The 24,813-nt window shown below is 35.8% G+C and overlaps 1 protein-coding gene across 3 annotated transcripts; it reads left to right on the plus strand.

Moving 5' to 3' along the window:
• Positions 1 to 251: 251 nt before the first annotated feature.
• Positions 252 to 24,813, plus strand: LOC144970083 (methylenetetrahydrofolate reductase (NADPH)-like). 3 transcript variants are annotated; one of them, XM_078909299.1, is made up of 12 exons: positions 252 to 621; positions 4,773 to 5,088; positions 6,048 to 6,289; positions 7,656 to 7,772; positions 8,776 to 8,969; positions 9,923 to 10,489; positions 13,868 to 14,050; positions 15,372 to 15,470; positions 17,469 to 17,591; positions 18,878 to 19,061; positions 19,572 to 22,982; positions 23,494 to 24,813. In XM_078909299.1, the coding sequence occupies exons 2-11, from the start codon at positions 4,796 to 4,798 to the stop codon at positions 19,613 to 19,615; spliced, it is 2,046 nt and encodes a 681-aa protein (XP_078765425.1). In that variant the 5' UTR covers positions 252 to 621; positions 4,773 to 4,795; the 3' UTR covers positions 19,616 to 22,982; positions 23,494 to 24,813. The 3 variants fall into 3 exon arrangements, with proteins under 3 accessions (XP_078765425.1, XP_078765423.1, XP_078765424.1); XM_078909297.1 differs by lacking the exon at positions 252 to 621 and adding an exon at positions 3,052 to 3,139; XM_078909298.1 differs by lacking the exon at positions 252 to 621 and adding an exon at positions 3,760 to 4,040.

Here is a 24,813-nt window from a genome sequence, read left to right on the forward strand (position 1 = left end):
CCTATTATTTTGGGCAATTGAGAGTATTGACTTGTCTGTTAGTAGATGTATCTAGCGTATGCTCATAAAGTAGACCACCTGCTTTTATCATTTCCAGACATGTTGGCGCAACACTGAATAGGTATCTAGTTGTTTATCAAATTAAGACCGACAAAGAACTGGAAAATTTGAAAATGCGACCATAAAAAATCAGTGCTCTTAAGGTCGAGCACGTATTCACATAATTACAATAAGATTTATCATCAATGAACGAACCTCTGGTGTTATTAAAGGCAATAATCGTGTTGTGAAAAAGATTTCACTCTTTTCTGTAAGGTATTTTATATTTAGTTGTCTAAGGATTGCATTAGGTTCAAAGTAAAAGAATCATTAAAAATCATAATATTAATAGAAGGAACGAAGTTGACACCACTCAGTTCTTTATTATTGTATTTAGCCAGCCAGTTGTATGAGTAGTTCTCACTAGCTTGCATTAATCAGACTATAAACGTTTAAGGTTACACGTAGCCTTGTGTGTTGGTACGTTATATCCTATATGTTGTGAGTATTTTAACTTAGCGCATAGCATCAATATCCACACAGCGCTCGGACAAGCAGGATTAGCGGACCAATCTGTTAAAGGTAACTATTTTGATACTTGCGGTACCTACCTATTTAATTTGTGACCATGCACCAATTTGGCATTATTATGTCAGACTGAACAAGATGAAGCAGAATGACTGTTCAATTCAGAATGATCAAAATTAATTAAGAAAATAAATTAAGTTTTGGGGTTTTTTTGTTGTTGTTTGTTTTTAATTTTTTTTTTGGGGGGGGGGGGGGTGGGAGGGAAGAGGGTTCTTTTGTTGCTGTTTTTTTTTGTTGTTGTGTTTTTGTTCGTTTGTTTGTTCCGGAGTTTGTTGGGGTTTTTATTAAGGGGGGGGGGGCGGTGATTGTTATTTATAGACATATTATAACTCTATTTTCATAATAAGCTTAGCTTAAAATTCATATCTAAATTACAGGATCAGACCAAAATAACCATAGCATTTTGAGACGATTGATTGCTTTGAACTTAGACTCAATTCTTTACCTATTGCCGTGTCATGCCTAACAGCTACAAAAAATTCTGATGATGTTGCATCTAGTATTGCTTCATTCTTTCGTTGATTTTCCCCATCGCTGTTCGTATCATAGAATTTATTCTTGGGTCATGTCGGTCTTAAAGATTGCGTTGTTATATGTACAATTCAACGATCTTCAAAAGAAAGTTGAACGTGAAATTGTAATGCTGAAGGAAACAGTTATAATTAACCAACAGCACATTATGTTTATCATTAGGTATCAAGAGAGGAATTTTTTTAGATATATCTCACAACGGTTATAAAGCGTGAGTAGGAAGAGTCTTTCCCAAGGACTTTGCATTTTCCACGGTGGAATTCGAACCAGGGACCTACAGACCAGAAAACGGGTGAAACATAATAAACCACAGAGCCGAATGACCTTTTCGTTCAATAATAATAATTAATTGTGAATCGCACGTGTTGTCCCTATCGAAAATTAATTGAGTGTTTTTAACTTGAACTTATATATATAACGCAATATCTACTAAACATGCTCAATGCGCTTTACAGGAGGTTCCTAGCCAACAGAAACACTAAATCACTTTACCCCTATTTATTCACTATGTTGTTACTGACAAGATAATCAAGAGGTCTGAGGTTTGATCCCCAGGCGAGGCAGTCTGCTTTTTTTGGATGGTTTGTTTTTCTTGTAGGTATTTGTCTATCTACTTTGTCTGGCACTGTTTCATACACACTTTCGTTCCAATCTTTATCTGACAGCAGTGCTGGATCCCTGGTCTGTCAATTTGTTACTCCCATACACCTTTAAAATGTTAATGTTTATATTTATTTATTTATTTATTTATTTATTTATTTATTTATTTATTTATTTATCCATTGTTCTTAACAGAGGACTTTCATTTTTTGGTGTCCATTTATGCTTTTTAAAACACGCACACACAAACACACACACACTCACACATACACACACACACACACACACACAAACACACACATTCAAACAATAACACGCGCGTTTCCATACGAAAATTTGTAATTTCGCACAATTAATTGTCATGTCTCGTCTTATTGTTGTTAAAATAGCGTGGCTGAGTGGTATGGTTATTGCTTCGTACCCAGAAGGTACCGCGTTCGATTCTCTCGCCGTTCGTTGTAACTGAGCGAATCAGCTCGCCCCTATTTCAATTTGAGGCTTTGCACTGCGGCTCATATAAATATCTGGTTTATTCCAACTTTCCCGCAGAATTGACGATTTAAAATAATTCTCCTTGGGATTGAATAAAGGAAATTTTTATTATTTTTAAAACGTGCTTCGGCTGGAAATTAACACTTTTCTTTGCATTTCTGTTGCGCCATATCGTCGTACCAAGATATAATAAAAGACTTTTTTGTTAAGATTCTTTTTGGTTTCGATTTGTTTTTTGTTTTGTTTTGTTTTCGTTTTTTTATTTTTTTTTTGTTTGTTGTTTTTTTTTTTTGCTTTGTGTACTTGTTGTTTGTTTGTTGGTTATGTTTTTGTTTTGTTTTTTGTTTTTGTAAATTTTATTTATTTTTAATTTATTTTGTTTTGTTTTTCTTTCTGGATCATATTTTTTTCATCTGTTTTGTTTCCAATAATGATGTTCGGAATCATTTTTTTTCTTTAGCGTTAAAACGAAGCTTAAAGCTTATTTAACTTATTCCATTCTATAAAATACTAAATAAATAAACTCATAAATTTTCACCACAGAAAACCGACTTGTGTCAGACAATCAGACGCGTCGAATGTCGATCAAGCTCAAATTTTGTTGACCTCTTCGCAATCCATGAAACACGCGTAGACGGTTGGAGCTTGTGAGAAGCCTTGACCTTTGACCATTGGAAACTTTTGTGTGTTATTTGTGAATGAATAAAACGCAACACGATTGGCTTTCTTCCCAGCCACACAATAAATGGCTCACGTTCATTGGCCAGTGTATCGTATATAAGCCATCGGTTCCCTTGTTTCTTCCTCTCCGGTCTGGAACGTTTTCTGATGCGGGGCTCAGAAAACAAATTGAAAGACTTTGATGAATATTATTGCTGTATGAAGCTCTGTAAGTCTTCATAACGTAACTTATCGAAACTTACAATAGAGCAATAACAATTGTTCATTAAAGCAAATATTGAATTCGGATGAGATAACATAGCTTATCTTTTCATAAACTATTTTGGTTCAGCATCACGTTAAAATTGTCAAGACGTCTATAAATAGATCGAAGTCACAGGGACAGGGCCTCTCCGTTTCCTAGAAAAAGATTATCTGGCACTACTTACCTATCTTCGATAAATGTAAACAAACAAAAAAATCTTTCGATTCTCTAAAATCACAATGTCTCATGACTTCACAATTCTTTTTTTGTTTCATTATCGATTGTTCTTTTGTTATGCGAAAGATAATAATGCTTGTTATTGTAGTTATTACTTCATTTCATTAATTTTGAGTTTGGAAAATAAAAATGTAATAATTAATTTCATTAATTATAGTAGATAGTATAAGTATAAGCATAGGCATAGGCACAGGCTATAGGTCCTTATTATACAGATGACGGATTGATTGATGGGTTCTTACTATCTATATAACAATAACATAATTTATTTGAGTCGTGGGTACAAAGTACAAGCGGTTGGTGGTAAGCAGCATGCTACTCATCGATGAATCGTCATGCAAGCACATGTGTAATGTTTTCTAACTCTAATCCGGTCGAATGTTTTGGCTTTGGGAATCTCATGACTTATTTATAATTATTGGACTGGCTAAATCATAATCATTCAGTATGATATATGATGAGTATGTGACGCCAACATTATTATCTACACTTTGTCAAGGATATTGTGAAAAAAATATCGTGGATTTTTTTCTTTGGAAATTACTATCTGCTGATCAGCTGTTTGACACGATATGACGTGAAAGGACTGGCCAACGCCCCGGTTATCTCAGGACGCTGTAGTGAAACTGTAATTTTACCTACTTGTGTTTGGTGTTATCTTTCCATCTTTTCGGGGCAGACATTGACGGCTGATGAAGCAATGTGATTGGTTACTGTTCGGTGCAGTGGCCTTGGTCTAACATTCCTTGTCGCAGTCATTCACTAACATTGATAAGAAATGATCATGATGAGTGTTGACATTGCCTGGTGACATAGTGGTCTGCTGATACGGGCTTTAAACCTAAATTAGGATGGAGAGTTTCCTTTATTGTATACCCCCCCCCCCCCCCCCCCTTTCCACCGTCTCCTGTCCTCTTGACCTACTCCCATTATCTTGTTTTATTTTGCTCATCGATGTTCGTTGTATTGTAAACATGATTACGTTTATAAATTCTAAAAGAATGAATTGATAGTTTCCATTTAAAGAATGCCGTCCTTCTTCTGTGTAGAAATAAATCATGCAACATGTATAATGATCTATAAAACAAAATAATATAATTAATATTTCGTCACACTCTTATGCTGTTTTATGGGTCCAATTTAGTCAGTGTGAGAAAAGTAAAAAAAAAAGGAAATAGTAGTAATTAGTAATAGTCAGTATAGTTTTACAACCATAGGGTGAATTTTTGTTTATTCAAAAAAAATATATATTTATTTTATTTAGTTTTCATCATTTGGTAGAATCATGGAGGCTTGATGTTATGCATTAAAAAAGAAAAATCATATTTCTTAACAAATTTGTCTTTGTTTCCTTTTCTAGTTCCAGACTCTTCTTAGACAATCATGCCTGAGGTTGCAGTAGACAACGTAACAGATGACCTTCACAATGGGGTCAATCCTCAATCAAGGACTTTACAGACCAATGGTTTTATTGACGCCATAGATATTAGTAGTAGTAACTCTTCAGCCTCATCATCACCTGTTGGATCAAGGAGTACATCACCCACCCACATCAGAAAGAAGTATGTTCGACTCATTGACAGAATTTTGAAGCGTCAAAATGCTGGGAAACCATTCTACTCATTGGAATTTTTCCCTCCACGTACACAAAGTGGTGCTGTCAATCTGATCACTCGGTGAGGATTCATTGATTACAATGATTATTATTAGTAGTATTAGTATTAGTGGTGATATGCAAGCATTAGTCTCTGTGAGTTATGTCAGTGTTATGCCATTTGGATATTTGGGTATCTTGGTCCTAGTACAATCACAGTTCCTGAAGGTGTTGATAAATAGTTTAGAACTTCTTTTATATTGAGCAGCTAGATTATACAATTTTCAGATTTTTTACTTTGAAATATCGTCTTGTGGTGATTTTAAGTAATGTGAAAATAGTTCATCTATTATTTTGAATGCTACAGTTTTCATCTGACCACACTAAACTTCAAGAAAACGCCAAATCAAATTATTTATTTTATGGTAGGAGTTTTCAAAACATGGTCCTCAAATATGGAATGATCTTCCCAGGGCTATTCGTGAAGCATCAAGTGTCGACGTTTTTAAATCAAAGCTGAAACATTACTTTAATACAAAAACATATTTTAAATTCTCTGTCAATGTTTCACATTTATTTGGTTTAGATGTTTTTTTGTTCTTTTTTCTTCTTCTTCTTCTATTGAGTAATAGCTGAAAGTGTGTCTGTAGGTGTGTGTGTGTGCGTGTGTGTGTGTGCATGTTAGTGATATTTTAGATTGTCATTTTTGTAACTGTGAAACGGATAGAGCATGACTTAGTCATGGTTATGTGCTATACAAGTGCTCTATATATTATTATTATTTTTAATAGAGCCTTTGAAATCAGAAATTGGGCAATTTGGGAACCGAGCCAAGACCCGGCTACCCAATCACTGTTGCATTGACAGGCCAGGGGAAGTTGGAAAAAATCTGAAATTTACAGGGATCAATCTCAGTCCTTTTGTGTTTGAAGCGGGTGCTCTACCAACTAAACTATCAGGACCCCCTTTTTAAGTTTACCATTCCTTTATATATCGGATTATTTTTTACATACATTTTTTTTAAAACTTTTAATCCATTAGATTTGAAAGTTTAAGACAAGGTTGCCCTCTGTTTTGTGACATGACATGGCACCCAGCGGGGGATCCAAGCAACACAGAGAAACCCACAAGCTCCACATGCATGGCTGGTACTATGCTTAATTATTGTGGTATTGAGACCATGCTTCACATGACCTGTGTCGGCATGAACCGAGACCAGATTAGGGAGAATCTGTGCCGAGCTAAGGATATGGGTATTCGCAGCATTCTTGCATTGAGGGGAGGTATGTGTTAATTAAATGTTGAACACCTGATTTAGTGTAAAAAATTTTTTTTTTTAATTGAGCTTTTATACAGCACAATACCCACCAAATGTGCTCAAAGCGCTTTACAAGGGTTCCCTGGTCAACAGCAACATTTAACATGTAGGACGGGACATGACGCCTGTTAGGCGATATTACACTTTTTCGGACAAAGACAACGCTGTTAACGGCCAGGTACTCCTTTTACACCCGAGTACGGTGAGAGAATGTGAGTAAAGAGCCTTTTCCAAGGACTCAACTATGCGCCAAGCGCGAGGATCGAACCCAGGACCTTCCACTCCGAAAGCGAGTGTCATACCACTAGACCACATAGCCGCATAGTGTAGATCTGATAATGAATGATTTCTGTTTCGTACTGAATTTAAGTTCCATTGAAAGTTGTTGATATAACGCTGCTGCATTTTAACCAAAGGAGAGCCCTCCTCTGCAATGCAAAACATACTTTTCAGTTTGATGGAATAGAGGAACCAATCATTTGTGGGTTTTTTAAAAATTTCTTTTGTTTAAATTTAGCATTTGTATAGGGCAATATCAATAAACATGCTCAAAGTGGTTCCTAGCCCACATGGCAGAACTGCATCAAATATGTGCAGATGGAAACTTGGAAACAGTGATACCTGCCAGAAATGTCAGGCACCCCCAGAGACCAGCGACCACATCGTCCTCAACTGTCCAGTCACTAAACTTGAAGGTGGTTACGAAACCGTCCTTAGGGTGGAGGAAGACTTTAGAAGCTGGGTTGACGAAATAAATTTGGAGGTATAGCCATACGCTACTACTACTAGCCCACAGAAACACATAACATGTGGAACGAGACATGATGCCTGTTAGACATTATTACAACTATTTCTGTCAGAGACAACACTCTTATCAGCCAGGTTCTCATTTTACACCTGAGTACGATGAGAGAAAATGATTAAATAGCCGATTCCAAGACCTCAACTATGTGCCGCTCATACCGGAGGCGATTGTTATATCTCAAGATGGAGCCGTAATTTGTCCCGGTTTGTATAGAGTGAAACAGACAATAGCAATTGCTTGCTATCCTTTGGATAGGATGTTAGTCTATCGCAAAGTACTTTCCACCAAATCTAATGGAACCAGCTACCCAATCACTGCTGAGTGGGCAGGGAGGTCAGAAAAAAAATAAATCTCGACTGCACCTGGGATCGATCCAAGTCCCTTTGATTGTGATGCGAGTGCTCTACCAACTGAGCTATCGGGACCCTCTGCTGAAGGCAATGTCTATTGTTTCCTATATTCACATTATTTGAATTCATAATTCATGTTCCTTTATGTTTCAATTTTATGCTATTTCTTTCCATAGATTTGCCTATTGGTGCCACAGAATGGAAACCTGTGGAAGGAGGATTTAATTATGCAGTGGATCTGGTACGCTTCATCAAAGATGAATTTGGAGATCACTTTGTCATTTGTGTAGCAGGTTTGTCATATTAATATACTTGTATATGTGAGAGAGAGAGAGAGAGAGAGAGAGAGAGAGAGAGAGAGAGAGAGAGAGAGAGAGAGAGAGAGAGAGAGAGTGATCTCCTCCTAAAGATTCCTTTTTCTGTCACTCTAGTTACATTTTACTGTGTATATAATACTTACTTACTCCCTTTGTGCTGACTGGTGCATTATACGTAGGATAGCAAAGCACAATGATAATGTCTATTGTTTTGTTTAATCGATATCTGTAGGACAATGGCTTAAACTCGGTTAATATGTATTTTTCTTGAGCTTTTATATAGCGCAATATCCATTTATTGTGCTCAAAGCACTTTACAAGGGGTCCCTGACCAACAGCAACATGTAACATGTAGAAGGAGACATGAAGCCTGTTAGTGTTAGGCGAAATTACAATTTTTTTTTCCGACAGAAACGACGCTGTTAACGGCCAGGTACTCATTTCACACCTGAGTACAGTGAGAGAATGTGAGTAAAGAGCCTTTTCCAAGGACTCGAATCAGGACCTTCTGATCCGAGAGCAAGTGTAATACCACTAGACCACATGTGATGGAAAGTGATCCACTATCAACTCTATGTCACCTCAAAGAGTTTATAGTATAGTGTTTGATTTATGTTTATGGAAAGGAATTTATCTTAAGATAATCGTAAGCTCATGTGGCTATGTGGTCTTGTGGTCTGACACTCCCCTCCGGATCGGAAGGTCCTGGAGTCCTTGGAAAAGGCTTTTTAACTCCATTTCTCTCACCATACTCGGGTGTAAAATGAGTACTGGATGTTAACAGCCTTGTCTCTGTCGAAAAGAAAAAAAACACCTTTTGGGTATCATGTCTCTTCTTTCATGTTAAGTTTTGCTGTTGGCTACAGACCCCTTTGTAAAGCACTTTGAGTACATTTGGTGGATATTGTGCTATATAAATGCTCAAATTATATATAGTTAATCAAGAAAATGGAAGATGACCAGCTTTGTCTTATTACAGGTTATCCAAATGGTCATCCCGATTGCGCATCGTATCAAGAGGATATTCAGCATCTAAAGGACAAGATGGATGCAGGGGCAGACTTCATCATCACCCAATTGTTTTTTGATCCCGAGACTTTCCTGAACTTTGTCAAAGACTGCAGAAAAATTGGAATTGACGCTCCTATCCTCCCAGGCATTCTTCCCATTCAGGTTTGTGTGACGTGTTTTGTGACGAGATTTAATTGGATTGATGCCTTTGCAATTGGATTCAATAGTCTGATGTCACGTCCGCCCAGCAACGAGCAACTTGGTTCTAAACAAAGAAAATCTGTACTTTTTATTATTCATGCTGGCTAAAACTTTTTCACATGTCATGTGATCAGAATTTATAAAAATCAAAATATGATCTGATTTATAATGTTTTTCTCCTCTGGGTACACTTTTATGCTCGTTGGATAAGTATTTCATAAGGGTGTCCACCATTGTTCCGATAGTTTAGAACCAGTTACTAAGTTACTATGCGTCATTACGAGAGAAGTGATGTCACGACTGTTGAAGACTATTAGTTAAGTTTATATGGAAGTCAGGAATAGACAAAGATGGAATTGCTGTTCTTTATGGGGATATGAATTTATTCTTCTTCTTCTTCTTCGTTCCCGTCACGTCACATGGTCAATCCGGTCTGGTGAATGAAGCCCACAGTGGAATTTATTCATTCAAGGTGGTATGTTGTTGGTTTTTTTTTTATGAAAATTTATTTATGTTTGATGCTAATTGTGTCTCTGTGTGGCTGAATGATATCATTCTCGAAAACAGACGGAGAGCGACTTTTTTTTGAGGTGACTGTCATGAAATATTTGATTTTCTCATGCCAGATACATTTGTAGAAAACTGCTGGGTCTGATATCATTTTTGAAAAATGGTTCCCTTCTTATTCTTACTTTTTCAAGGTAGTTATGCAGAGATTCGTGTATACTTGCATTCTTGTCTATTATCTTTTCCTATCTTTAAGACTTTAAAGTATTGCTAGTGCAGTTACATTTTTATTATGTTATCAAAACTTATTTGCAATCTTGGAGGGTAACACATGTGATAAAGTTTCATTATATGTTTTTCTTTCACAATGTTCACACCATAACATTTTCGCAATTTTTTTTTTTCAGGCCTACCAATCCTTGAATAACATTGTCAAACTGTCCAAGCTGAATGTCCCGCCAGAAATCATAAATGCCATCACACCCATCAAAGATGACGATGTCGCCATTCGTAACTATGGGATATTCCAGGCTGTCAAGATGTGTAAAGCTCTGCTGGAATCAGGCTTAGTTCCGGGTATTCATTTTTACACACTGAATCGTGAGGTAGCTGTCAAGGAAATTCTAAAACAACTGGGCATGTGGTGTGAGAAAATTCATCGGCCCTTGCCATTCAAAACAACTGCTAATCACGCAAGATCTGAAGAGGAAGTTAGGCCAATATTTTGGAGGTGTCGACCGAATAGTTATGTTTATCGTACTTCAGATTGGGAAGAATTCCCAAATGGCAGATGGGGAGACTCGAGAGCTGCTTCTTTTAACGACTTAAAGTATTACCATTTATTCTATCTGAAATCACGCTCATCAAAGGAGGAACTATTAAAGATGTGGGGAGAGAACCTTACTTGTGAGGAAGATGTGTGGTCCGTGTTTGTCAGTTATTTGGCTGGAACACCCAACAAAAATGGAATTAAGGTGAGAAATTTATATAGACAGTGATGCCAAAACTCCGGTTTCACCGGAAAAAACTCCGGTCTGGAGCAAAAAATTCTGGGCTCCGGGCAACTTCCGTCAAATTCCGGTGAGGTCAATTTGTTCCAAGGATACCCCCTCCCTTCCAACCACCACATTATCATCATTACCACTAGTATTACAACCATCATCACCACCACTACTACTGCAACCACCACCACATCATCATCACTACCACTACTACTACAACCACCAGCTTCACATCATCACTACCACTACTACTACAACCACCACCACATCATCACTACCACTACTACTACAACCACCACAACCACATCATCACTACCACTACTACTACAACCACCACCACCACCACCAATCATCACTACCACCACTACTACAACCACCACCACAACATCATCATCACTACCACTAATACTACTACAACCACCACCACATCATCATCACTACCACCACTACCACAACCACCACCACATCATCATCACTACCACCACTACTACAACCACCATCACCACCACATCATCATCACTACCAATACTACTACAACTACTACCATCACCTCATCTTCATTACTACAACTACAACCACCACCACCACATCATCATCATCATCACTACCACTGCTATTACAACCACCACATCATCATCATCATCACTACTACTACTACTACTGCTAATGCTACTACTATACTACAACAACAACCACTACAATATCATCATCACTACCACTACTACTACAACCACCAGCACCACATCATCATCACGACCAGTACTACTACAACCACCACCACCACATTATCATCACTACCACTACTACTACAACCACCACTACAACATCATCACTACCACTACTACTACAACCACCACAACCACATCATCACTACCACTACTACTACAACCACCACCACCAACATCATCACTACCACTACTACTACAACCACCACAACCACATCATCACTACCACTACTACAACAACCACCACCACATCATCACTACCACTACTACTACAACCACCACAACCACATCATCACTACCACTACTACTACAACCACCACCACCACCACCACATCATCACTACAACTAATACTACTACAACCACCACCACAACATCATCATCACTACCACTAATACTACTACAACCACCACCACATCATCATCACTACCACCACTACTACAACCACCACCACATCATCATCACTACCACCACTACTACAGCCACCACTACATCATCATCACTACCACTAATACTACTACTACAACCACCACCACATCATCATCACTACCATCACTACTACAACCACCACCACATCATCATCACTACCACCACTACTACAACCACCATCACCACCACATCATCATCACTACCAATACTACTACAACTACTACCATCACCTCATCTTCATTACTACAACTACAACCACCACCACCACATCATCATCATCACTACCACTGCTACTACAACCACCACATCATCATCATCATCACTACTACTACTACTACTGCTAATGCTACTACTATACTACAACATCAACCACTACAATATCATCATCACTACCACTACTACTACAACCACCAGCACCACATCATCACGACCAGTACTACTACAACCACCACCACCACATTATCATCACTACCACTACTACTACAACCACCACTACAACATCATCACTACCATTACTACTACAACCACCACAATCACATCATCACTACCACTACTACTACAACCACCACCACCACCACATCATCACTACCACTACTACTACAACCACCACAACCACATCATCACTACCACTACAACAACAACCACCACCACATCATCACTACCACTACTACTACAACCACCACAACCACATCATCACTACCACTACTACTACAACCACCACCACCACCACATCATCACTACCACCACTACAACAACCACCACCACATCATCATCACTACCAATACTACTACAACTACTACCATCACCTCATCTTCATCACTACCACCACTACTACAACAACCACTACAATATCATCATCACTACCACTACTACTACAACCACCAGCACCACATCATCATCACGACCAGTACTACTACAACCACCACCACCACATTATCATCACTACCACGACTACTACTACAACCCACATCATAATTACCATTACTACTACAACCACCACTACCACATCATCATCACTACCATTTGTACTACAACCACCACCACCACCACCACCACATCAACATCACTACCACCACCACATCATTATCATCACGACCACAACTACTACAACCACTATACCACCACCACATCATCACTACAACTACTACTTCAACCAGCACCACCACCATATCATCATCACTACAACTACTACCTCAACCACCACCACCACCACCATATCATCATCACTACCACTACAACTACAACATCAGCCACTATCACATCTTCATCATCTCTACCACTATTACTACAACCACCAACACCACATCATCCTCACTACCACCAGTACTACAATCTCTACCGTTAGGTTTTGGCGCTTTACTTCATTTGAAATAAGGAAACTTTGAGATTGTAATTTGCAATGTGTTTATGTATCATAATATACACTGTAATTCTAATCAGTTATCTATTTAGAACTTTACAATATGTAAGCACAATGCCAAATATCGTTCCAATTCCTTTTTTTTTTGTGAGCGGAAATTCCTCTTTCGGCGTTGAAATTCCTACGAGTGGTGGCTGAAACTCCTGTGAGCCAAATTTAAAGTTGGCATCTCTGTATAGAATTGAAAAAAAATGAAATTCTCTTTATTCATCTCACTGAGAAATTCATATGTATTCTCAAAGTTGTAAAAGAACGAATGTTTGAATGACACTTAATATTGTAAAGCGCCGCTGAGCACTTAGGTAGAAGTTGAGCGCTAGATAAATAACATTATTATTATTATTAGGGGGCGAAGTGGCAGAGAGGTTAAGGCATTGCACTGTGATTCGGATGACCCGGGTTCGAGCCCCGCTTCAGGCACTTTCGTTTTTTTCCTTGAGCAAGATTATTAACCCCCAATTTGCTTACTTGGACAACATGGGTGATTCCTGTTGACATCAGACATCTTGTTTGATGAGTTATCTATATTCCTTCGTGGAATGCCTAGGCGATGGTATCTTATGATATTGTGGCGCAAAAGGCATAATTTTTTATTATTATTATTATTATTATTATTATTATTATTATTATTATTATTATTATTATTATTATTATTATTATTATCATTATAATAAAAGCAGCTGATTAATTTTAGTAAAGAATAGCACATCTGTATCGTGGAAGGTTTTTATTTTTATGATGTTCCTGGGCCTGAATTGGAATAATGTATTATTTTCCAGGTTAAAAAAATTCCCTGGGATGATGATGAAATTGTTCTAGAAACATCTCTTATTGCCGACAAGCTTGCGGACTTGAACAAACATGGAATTTTGACCATCAACTCACAACCTCACATCAACGGTGTGCCTTCCACAGACAGATACGTAGGTTGGGGTGGACCTGGTGGCTATATCTATCAAAAGGTAGGAGGCTTACCTATAACTTATAGTGTAGGCATAGTTAATTTATACACTGACTATTCCCTTAACTCACTCAACCCTAACACCGACTATATCCGCAGTTTACCAGGGTTACTTATACCCCATTGCCTATTTATTACATTTTTCTGGGACAAATTATAGGCGTAATATCAAAGTTAATCTTTGTAGTTTTTACATGTTAATAATAGTTGAATAAAACTATCCATGTACCTACATGCTCATTTTTAATACATTTTTTTCCAATTTTGAAAAGTAGCAAAAAACTAGGATTGAGTGAGTTAAGATGAAGTCATATGGTATGATGCTTGCATTCTGATTGGAAGATCCTGGGTTTCAGTCCTGTTGTGAGCTGCACAATATGAGACCTTGAAAAATGCTCTTTACTCACATTCTCTCACGGCACTCAAGTGTAAAATGAGTGCCTGGCTGTTAACATCATTGTCTCTGTCGGAAAAAAAATTGTAATATAAATATAGCCTAGCAGGTGTCATGTTTCGTTATGCATTTTAAGTGTTGCTGTTGGCTAGGACCCCTTGTAAAGTGCTTTGAACATGTTTAGTGGATAATGCCCTATATACATGCTCAAGTTAAAAGCAACGTCACAAGCCTATGATTACCAAGAGAAGTGAAAAGTGAGCTGATAGTAGTGCTTAAGGAAACAAATGGTTGAATTATTGAAAACAAGTCACTTTTCACTCTCAGTAACCGATGCTATATGTTTTGACGTCCTTTGTTCAATGTTACCCGATGAATTTATGAAGTCTATGCTAATAAGGATGCAATACTTGGTGACAATGTACGAACTTTGTGTAGTACTAGGCAGGTCTGGTTTTTGTACTGTTTAGACTGTCACATGTCGCATTTACTAAAACACTACATTAGGTTATCAATTTTTTTGTTCACATTTAGAATAAACTGATTTATTGAAATGCATCATATTTTCAATTGATAAGTATCTTGATAAAGATGAAATTGATCATTTCAAAGTCATTGTTTGATTTGAAAAAAAAATGATATTAATATAAAATTATATATTTTTTTAAATCAGGGGAAAAAGAAAATAATATTTCAAAAACATTTTATTTATCTCTTTCATGTAAATACAAGATCCTTTGACTCATAATCAATAAAAGCCTTGACTACTTTAAGTAATCTAGACATCTTTTATAATGATATGTTAAGTAATCTAGACATGTTTTATAATGATATGTTAAGTAATCTAGACATGTTTTATAATGATATGTTAAGTAATCTAGACATCTTGTATAATGATATGTTGTTTATTGAATTCCATTTCATGCAGGCCTATCTGGAGTTCTTCACATCCAGTAAAAATGTTGCAGCCTTGAAAATGATTCTACCGAAATTCCCAATGGTGAACTACCACATCATCAACTGCTCTGTAAGTTGAATCTACACATTTTCATTTCTCACTTTTTAATTTTCACCTTTTGATATCAGGAATGTGTTTAACCATATTATAACTGTCTCTTTCACATGATTGTTAAAAAGAGCAGATTTCATTTTCCTTATTTAAAAGTTTCTTATCTCATGATATTAATGGCCACATCCAAAACTATTATCCTGTTCTATGGGATGAATTCTAAAGTCTCACCTCTATTTGAATATCAAAATAAGACAATAAGTGCGGCTATGTGGTTTTGTGGTATGACACTCGCTTTCGGATCGGAAGGTCCTTGGTTCGAGCCTTGCTCGGCGCATAGTTGAGTCCTTGGAAAAGACTCTTTACTCACATTCTCTCACCATACCATGAGTACCTGGTCGTCAACAGCATTGTCTCTGTCTGAAAAAAATTGTAATATCGCCTAACAGGCGTCGTGTCACGTCCTACATGTTAAGTGTTGCTGTTGGCCAGGGACTCATTTTGAACGCTTTGAGTACGTTTAGTGGATATTGCGCTATATAAAAGCTCAATAAAGAACTGAGGATCTATCGTTTCTTCATCATTGGATTAGAACAGATACCTCTCTTGCTTCTCTAAACTTGTGTCGTTTCCTTCTGTAGTTCACAGTCCTTCATTGAGGATGTGTGTGACAAAACATTCTCTTGATTTGTTCTCTTTGTTTTTGGAGGCTTTTTCTGCTATAATTTTTTTTGGCTGTAGTAATCCAGGTTTTACTTATTAAATTAAGATATGGAAGTGAACTAATGCCATTGAACATTGTAAATGGATAATGGCGCTATATAAATTACCCATTAGATAATCTAATCTCATCCTACAGACCTATGCCTACTCTAATGTTTTACAAGGCTTGTCAGTTGAATGTGTGGAGGCTACAGTTCTTCTATTTATGTGATCACTATTTCCAACTTTTTCTGACCATGCCATTTACAGGTCCAAACTTCATCTGTCACTTTGACTGTGTGAAAGATAATTTTCAGTAAATATAAATGGTCTAATTCAGTTCAAAGAGAATATAAAATGTCTCTTCTTTCTCTTTGTATTAAGTATACTTGATTCTTTGAACAGCTGTTTGGTTTTCCATGCTTTGCTATTTTTAGAATATTTTTTCTCTCATGTCATTTCCCTTTTATTAATATCCAGGTGCTGGTGATATTGAAACATTTGGTTGTCATTTGTAGAGATCATAAAAATAATGACTTCATTCTCTAGAATCTAGAGATGTTTAGCAGATCATACCCATCATGCCTCACGTATCGCGTATCTGTCACATGATCATTCTCATCATAGGTAAAAATAATGCCGCTATGTGAGTTTGGAATTTGATGTCACATTTCCATGACTCATAAAAATCTTGTAGCAGCGCTATTTTTACAGGGAATGAAAATGATCAGAGGATAGACACGTGATGCCAAGCCTCTCCATTTTATAAGTTTTAGTTGTGATTCGCTCTCCTTCCAATGCGTAAATCAGTGCTTATGGTTTTCCTCGGATCCGCGGAAATCCGCGATTTTGGAGTCCAGAGGAGGAATTTCCTCCTTTTTAAAATTACTTTTTCTCGAAACAATGTGCTAGCAATGAGAGAGTTGATGTGTGGTGGAACACACAGGTGCAGTTTCCCACTCTCCAGAAGTTGGCTAGAGTATCAATGATAGTCTTTCATCTCAATTGCTCTAAAAGTGGGGTTTAGTGCAGTAGAAATGGGGCTTAAAGGCAAATGTTCAACATTTTCCTACTTTTTCACTTTTTGTCACCATCAGCACTGGTATATGTGTGTGGTTTTTTTATTCTGCAATTTGGTTTTGTAAAATTTTGATGAAAGCTTAGCAGTGTTTTTATGGTTGAGTATTAATTTTATCATTTCATCTTCATTTCATCCTTTCCCTTTGATTTTCTTTACTCTACTCTCTATTTTTAAATATTCGCCTTGTTATTTAACTTATACTCATTTAAATGGTTTTGTCTTGTTTTGAACAGGGTGAATCTGATTACACAAACTGTCATGAATCTCAGCCCATTGCGGTCACCTGGGGAGTGTTCCCTGGCAAGGAAATTATTCAGCCAACTGTTGTAGACCCTGTTGCTTTCAAGACTTGGAAGGTTTGTTGATGATTTTATTGTTGTTATCCTGTTGCAGATTTTCGGTATATTTACTGAATTCATTATTTTGAAAAACCACTTTATATTTCCTAATCACCTAGTTAACGGAGAAAAATGAAAGTAACGAAATATCTTTTTACTGGAGTTTAGTGTTCAGCCAATGAGTTTTCATTAAAGTTTAAACTTTTTTTTTTCTTCCTGTATTGGCAACCTGTGTTATGATTCTTTTTTTTTCAATTGTCAACATGTTTTTATTCGTAATTGTACTCTGAATAGAGTGGTGTGTTTAATATTGGTCACCAGTAGAATAAAAATTGCATTGCATATTTTGACATTTATAAACCTTCAAATTTCCTCTCTCTCTTTCACAGTTGGAATCACAATATTAATTTATTTCATCAGCTCATGTTTTGATTTGCAATATTTGCTTTGTGTATTCTGAATAGAGTGGTTGTTAATATATGTCGACTCGGGAAGAAATAATATAATAAACATAGCATTGCTTATTTTGAGATTTATAAACCTTCACATTTTTTCACGCTGTTAAAATCTCAACATCACTTTATTTCATCAGCTCATAGCTTTCATTTTGTGTTTTTCACTCTCCATCTCATAGCTTTCATTTTGTATTTTTCACTCTCCATCTCATAGCTTTCATTTTGTGTTTTTCACTCTCCATCTCATAGCTTTCATTTTGTGTTTTTCACTCTCCATCTCATAGCTTTCATTTTGTGTTGTTCACTCTCCATCTCATAGCTTTCGTTTTGTTTTTTTTCACTCTCCATCTCATAGCTTTCATTTTGTGTTTTTCACTCTCCATCTCATAGCTTTCATTTTGTGTTTTTCACTCTCCATCTCATAGCTTTCATTTTGTGTTTTTCACTCTCCATCTCATAGCTTTCATTTTGTGTTTTTCACTCTCCATCTCATAGCTTTCATTTTGTGTTTTTCACTCTCCATCTCATAGCTTTCATTTTGTGTTTTTCACTCTCCATCTCATAGCTTTCATTTTGTGTTTTTCACTCTCCATCTCATAGCTTTCATTTTGTGTTTTTCACTCTCCATCTCATAGCTTTCATTTTGTGTTTTTCACTCTCCATCTCATAGCTTTCATTTTGTGTTTTTCACTCTCCATCTCATAGCTTTCATTTTGTGTTGTTCACTCTCCATCTCATAGCTTTCATTTTGTGTTGTTCACTCTCCATCTCATAGCTTTCATTTTGTGTTTTTCACTCTCCATCTCATAGCTTTCATTTTGTGTTTTTCACTCTCTCCATTTCTGAAAGGATGAAGCTTTTGCTTTGTGGAAGGAGACATGGGCTGCTATTTACGAAGAAGGCTCACGGTCAAGGGAGATAATTCATGGAATTCATGACAACTATTATTTGGTCAACTTGGTGGACAACGAGTACCCAAGGGATACTGTGTTGTGGACCATTTTGGATATGATGCTGTCTACTGCTCGCAACAGTGAGTATTCTATTGTCTAAGTTAGATAATGATGATGATGGTTATTATTTAATAGATGTGCTGCTATGTGGTCTTGTGGTTTGGCATCGCTTTCGGATCGGAAGGTCCTGGGTTCGAGCGCATAGTCGAGTCCTTGGAAAAGGCTCTTTACTCACATTCTCTCACTATACTCAGGTGTAAAATGAGTACCTGGCCATTAACAGCATTGTCTATGTCAGAAAAAATTGTAATATCGCCTAAGAGGCATCATGTAACGTTCTCCATGTTATGTGTTGCTGTGGGTCAGAGACCCTTTGTAAATAGCTTTGAGCATGTTTAGTGGATATTGCGTTATGTAAAAGCTCAAGTAAAAAAAAATGATAATAATAATACTTAATCTTTAATGGGTCATAGAAGCCATGCGTTAATTTTATATAATTAGCAATTTTTATCTCTGATTTAGTAATATTGGGGGATTCTTGAAGTTACATCGTGTTGTGTTATTCTAAACGCGAAATGATTTCATTTCAGATTGCTGTGAAATTGCTGATAAAAATGGAGAAAGTACTAATTGATCACCATTGCCTCTTCATGCAACAACCCCAGCAAGATTGTTTTTAAGCCTGTGATTTTACTGAATAAGTTTACAAAGAGCCAACAACTATTGATATTCTATGTTTACAACTGTTATGCCATTGTATATACATAAATCGGTGTCGATTCCTATTTTTAATAATAACGTCAAACTCTAGATTTGACTTTTTTAACTTATTTTTTAAAAGCATTAATTGAACAAATTATTTTGTTCAATGTACTTACTGTTGTTTCTTGCCTTAAGTTGTTCCTCAAATCCGATAATGCATTTGTTTTTAATGTACTTAGTGATTCAAATGTTCTTGGTTAAGCCTTACAATCAGTATTTCTAGATTGGGGGAGCTGGAAAGAGTGGCAGGGGGGGGGGGGGCATTCTATTGTCCTCATTAAAAAATATTCGTCATCGGTTTTCTAAGATCAATCAAATTAATATTATGTTTCCGACTTTGAATTCAGGATGATTTGGAAATATTGTGCATGTGACTCATCCACAAACTATCTTATGTTAAATATGTGCTGAATACAGAAATATTATTTTAAATTCAAAAGAATGAAAATAGTGATTTATTTCCATTGGGAATTTTGTAAGCTTATTGAAATTGACAAGATATGGAAAAGAAGAAGCTGCAGAGGTTTTTCTATCCATTATTTTAGATTTTTTGGCACCTATATAAATTGATATCAACATTTATATCGGAGTATGAGTATCAGAAATTATAACTAATGTAAATACTGCTCGCTTTACAGCATTTATTGTAATGGCCTTTAGTATTAAGTTAACTATGATAGCATTCATCTTGCTGTCTAATCTAAAACAAGGTTGCGAATGAAGATAAATACTGCTAAGCATTTTAGAAAAAGGAAGATGAAACCTAATGGTCTGTTTGTTTTGTTCCTATACGAAGACTCTCCATTTTCACTCTTTCGTTAGTGGTTTAATGTTAAGCTGGAGAGGAGTATTACGACGTTTGCATTTGATTCACGCATGCTTTTACATACAATGAGGGAATCTTTTTGGTTTCTTTTTTTAATATCTTTTTTACATGTGATGCGTTGCTTTATCGATTTTTAAATACATGGCTCTGGTCATTTTTAAAGGGAAGTGTTATAAAATATGTATTTAAGGGCTTATATTATTTCAGCTTAGGTTGTGGGTTATGTTTAACGCAAGGGTATTGTCAGACCATATGTTTCTTTGCGAAGCTAATGCAGGGGTAATTGTCAGACCATATATTTGTTTGCTAAGCTAATGCAAGGGTAATTGTAAGACCATATATTTGTTTGCGAAGCTAATGCAAGGGTAATTGTCAGACCATATATTTGTTTCCGAAGCTAATTGCCAAATAATGTAAAAGCTCTTTACACTGTTTATATACTTTTTGAATTCATGTGACTAAAAGAAGTGCTTCCAAATATACTAAATGAATTCCCTTTCACATAATATTTGGTTTTCCCGTTCTAGATTATTTATAATTAATCACTTTAAGTCACTGATACAATGATACAAGATTCGCCACAGTATTTCAATTTTGATTCTTTACCAAGAAATGTGAAACGCTCTCATACTATTTAAGATGGTAATACAGACCTACCTACTACTGCGAAAAAAATAGTAAAATTACGAAATTTTGTCTCGAATTTCAGAACCTCGTGAGCATTTCTAAGGCATTAAAACTTACTGAAAATGAAAGTTGATGCCAGACCACACAATTTTAAGGTTTTTGAAGTGTTATTTAATTCTTGTGAAGGTAAATTGTTGGTCTATAAAGTTATTTATAGCGACTATAATTTTGATTTCCTAAAAGTTGCGAATTTTTAATTTTTTAAGTAGGCAGGTCCGATAATTATCAACAGTAATACTCAGTTTGGATGAGTCTGCAGTGTATATGTAGTTAAAATTATTTGGCTTTATACCTTCCATGCAAGCGTTTTGTATTTGAAATTTGGATTATTAAATTATGGATTTGTGATTAAATATATATGAATTTGATTTATTCATGAAGATGTGCAATTTGTCGATGCATATAATTTGAATCTGCTGTGCTGATTGATAAAAGAAACAGTCATAAGTGTCGCAAGTTATCAAAATATCTTTATGTATGTGCAGTTTTGTCTTTATGAAGGCATTTGCCTATTTTCTTCTTTAATAGAACAGTTAGACCTAAACTTACTTACTTACGACTTAAAAGTACTTACAAGCTTAGTAAAACCACGAATTGCATGTGTATTTTTCGATAACTTTTTCATCCCAAAAGACGATGTTCCATCATTTTAAACTGTAATAAAGTGATGTATAAGACGTTATTTTGGAAATACTTTGGTTGTTTTTTATACTGGAAGTATAAAAAGAAGCGGATAAATTTTTTTATTTTTTTTTAAACTTCAGCTGGAACTATCCATGGATGGCTTGTAACACATATGACATGTTATATGAATCTCATGAGTTATTGTTACTGGGCATGGCTTTGAGTTAGCAAATCTTACTTCCTTCCTTCTTATGTGACATTTTAAAAAAATTCAGAATGGCATCATTATTGTATTTTTGAAAACTAGTCAAACCTATTGCATGAAATGTGAAACTACTATTGATGGTGTGTGAAAGTTTGTAATAATATACATACGATCTGTAATATTTGGTGAAGATGTTTTTCTGTAAATATGCAATTTGTTTTATTTACTTCACTACAGAACCATTGGGAATGGCTTCAAATAAAAATATTATTTTACCTTAAACTTTATCTGATGATTTTTTCTAGGACTCTATGATGGTCCTTTACATACCCTGACTGATAATGATCCAAATTCAGTTTTTAAAATCTCAAACTCAAACGCCTGTCTTTCCCCTTTTTAAGCCTTTTTTAAAACAAAAAATAAGATTTCCTCAATCAATATCACAGATAACTCGAACAAATTCTTCATAAATATTTTGTAAGCATTGATATAGTTTCAACATTTTCTCCTTGGAAGCAATGAAATGAATGCTATTTCAGAATTTTAGTTTTAGCTTAAAATTAAGGGGCGGCAAATGAAAATTAACTTTTTTTTAATATAAAAAATTACAAGTTATGTGATTGAGTGGTTATGACCTAATGATTTATTGTCTTTGATTTCAAGAACCATCAAAAGCAACAAGTTTCAAATACTTTCATATCAGAAAAAAAGGTATCGACATGGTGCATGTTATAATAATGAAGGATTTAACATGCTATCATTTGTGCTAAAGTTATGACTTATCCCAAAATCACAAGTTATTTCTAGTTGTTTTATAAAAATACATACACAATGTATTTAGCATGTTATGTATTATATAAAGCATTAAAATCCCGAAATGTCCCTTATGATAGAACAGTAAAGTTTGCTGCCCCAAACGTAAACAATAACAAGTTGCTAGTGATTTTCGTTAGGGACCGGAATAATTTACGCACAATATAGGTCTCCCAATTTTGTAGTTTGAGTTGTAGGCAATACACTTTCAGTATTGAAAATATGTTTACATAAAATCTAACAGTTGCAGAAATAATAATATAAGACTAAATTATTCTGAAAATCAGGCTCCGAATAATTCTCGTTTTGTTCATACCAGCGCAATAATTTGCTCTGGTCTAAAAATAGATAGACGTAACTTTTGATAAATTTTACCTTTTGTTCCATAAAATATCCATATCTAGACATTATTTGATGCATGATCGAGTATTTATGAATATGTGTTTCTTTTGCCACCTAACAGCCAAATTTTAAAGGTTATTTTCTTTCTATTATTTACATTGGAACGTGAGCTGTCAAGACAGGAACATGTGGTTTGCCATGTGCTTCTCGACCTTTGTTTACGTTTGGGGCAGCAAACTTTACTGTTCTATAGCGAAAATAACGATATATCTTGTTTGTAAAAATCTCTTAAACAGTATTAGCTGCACTGTTACGGACTGTAATATTTTAATTTGGTGTTGTTATTCAAAGATCAAAGCCCAGGCTTCAAGTGAATCAAAACCCCTGAGTCTCTTGTCTTTCCTGTCCAATACAATCAAATGCTGTAAGAATTCACAATATAGGCAATATACAATCAAATGCTGTAAGAATTCACAATATAGGCAATATACAATCAAATGCTGTAAGAATTCACAATATAGGTGATGTCCATATCTCACGAGTGTTTTTTAAAATAATATTAAAAAATTAGGGAGAGAACTGGTGTAAGATAAAGATCTGAAACAGTGTGTGTATGAAACTGCTAGACAAGAAAAATACTATTTAAAAAACCATCCCAAAACAAATCAAATCTTTCTCGACTGGGGCTTGAACCACAGACCTCCTGATTACGGTCAGATTGATCAGATCTTACAGGTAATCAGAAGTTCTCTGGTTCGATCCTTGTTCGAGGAAGACAGATTTTTTGGGATGGTTTATTTTTCTTGTAGTTTTCTTTCTTGCTTTGTCTGGCTGGCACTGTTTTATACACACTTTTTCAGATCTTTATTTTGAATAAAAGTAAACAAAATCAATCTGTTTTGCGATTATTTTAGGGATATACATGAATTTAGGGCCACGATAGCTGAGTTGGTAGAGCAATTTCTTCACTCTCAAGGGGACTGAGATTGATCCTGATTCAAGTTGAGATTATTTTTTTTAGTCAAGTCTGTTTGCAGAGTGTATTTTGCTATAGACTAGTATCCTAGGGGCAGCGTGGCTCAGCGGTACGGTCTTTGTTTTGTACCTGAAAGGTACCGAGTTCGATCACCGCCGCTGCGCTGTGTGTCCTTGAGCATGTCACCTTGCTCTAGCTCAATTTGCAATTGATGCCTGGGTTACTCCAGTCTTCCCTTGGAGAAAAAAATTCCCCTATTGGATGAATAAAGGGAATTTTATTTATTATATTTTTTTTCACATCCTATCCAAAGGATAGCAAATGATTGCTATTATCTGTTTAACGCTATAGAAACCGGGATATGCTCCAGCTCAATGGGCCTTATGGTTCTGAATGACTAAATATGAATCGAAATGGAAAAATAGGGAATTAAGAACGATTTTATAGTTAATGTTCCTTGAGGTATATCGTATGGAAAGAAGTAAATACATATTATTGATTGTTAATATTGGTCCACACAGATGATACAACTTGAATACAATTTCATCACCCCTGTATTGTTAGACATTCAGATGTAATAAATGTTTGAATGCTGCA

Source organism: Berghia stephanieae, chromosome 4, assembly GCF_034508935.2.
Source record: "Berghia stephanieae isolate SIO BIC M18660-M18661 chromosome 4, UCSD_Bste_1.3, whole genome shotgun sequence".
Classification (NCBI taxonomy): domain Eukaryota; kingdom Metazoa; phylum Mollusca; class Gastropoda; order Nudibranchia; family Aeolidiidae; genus Berghia; species Berghia stephanieae.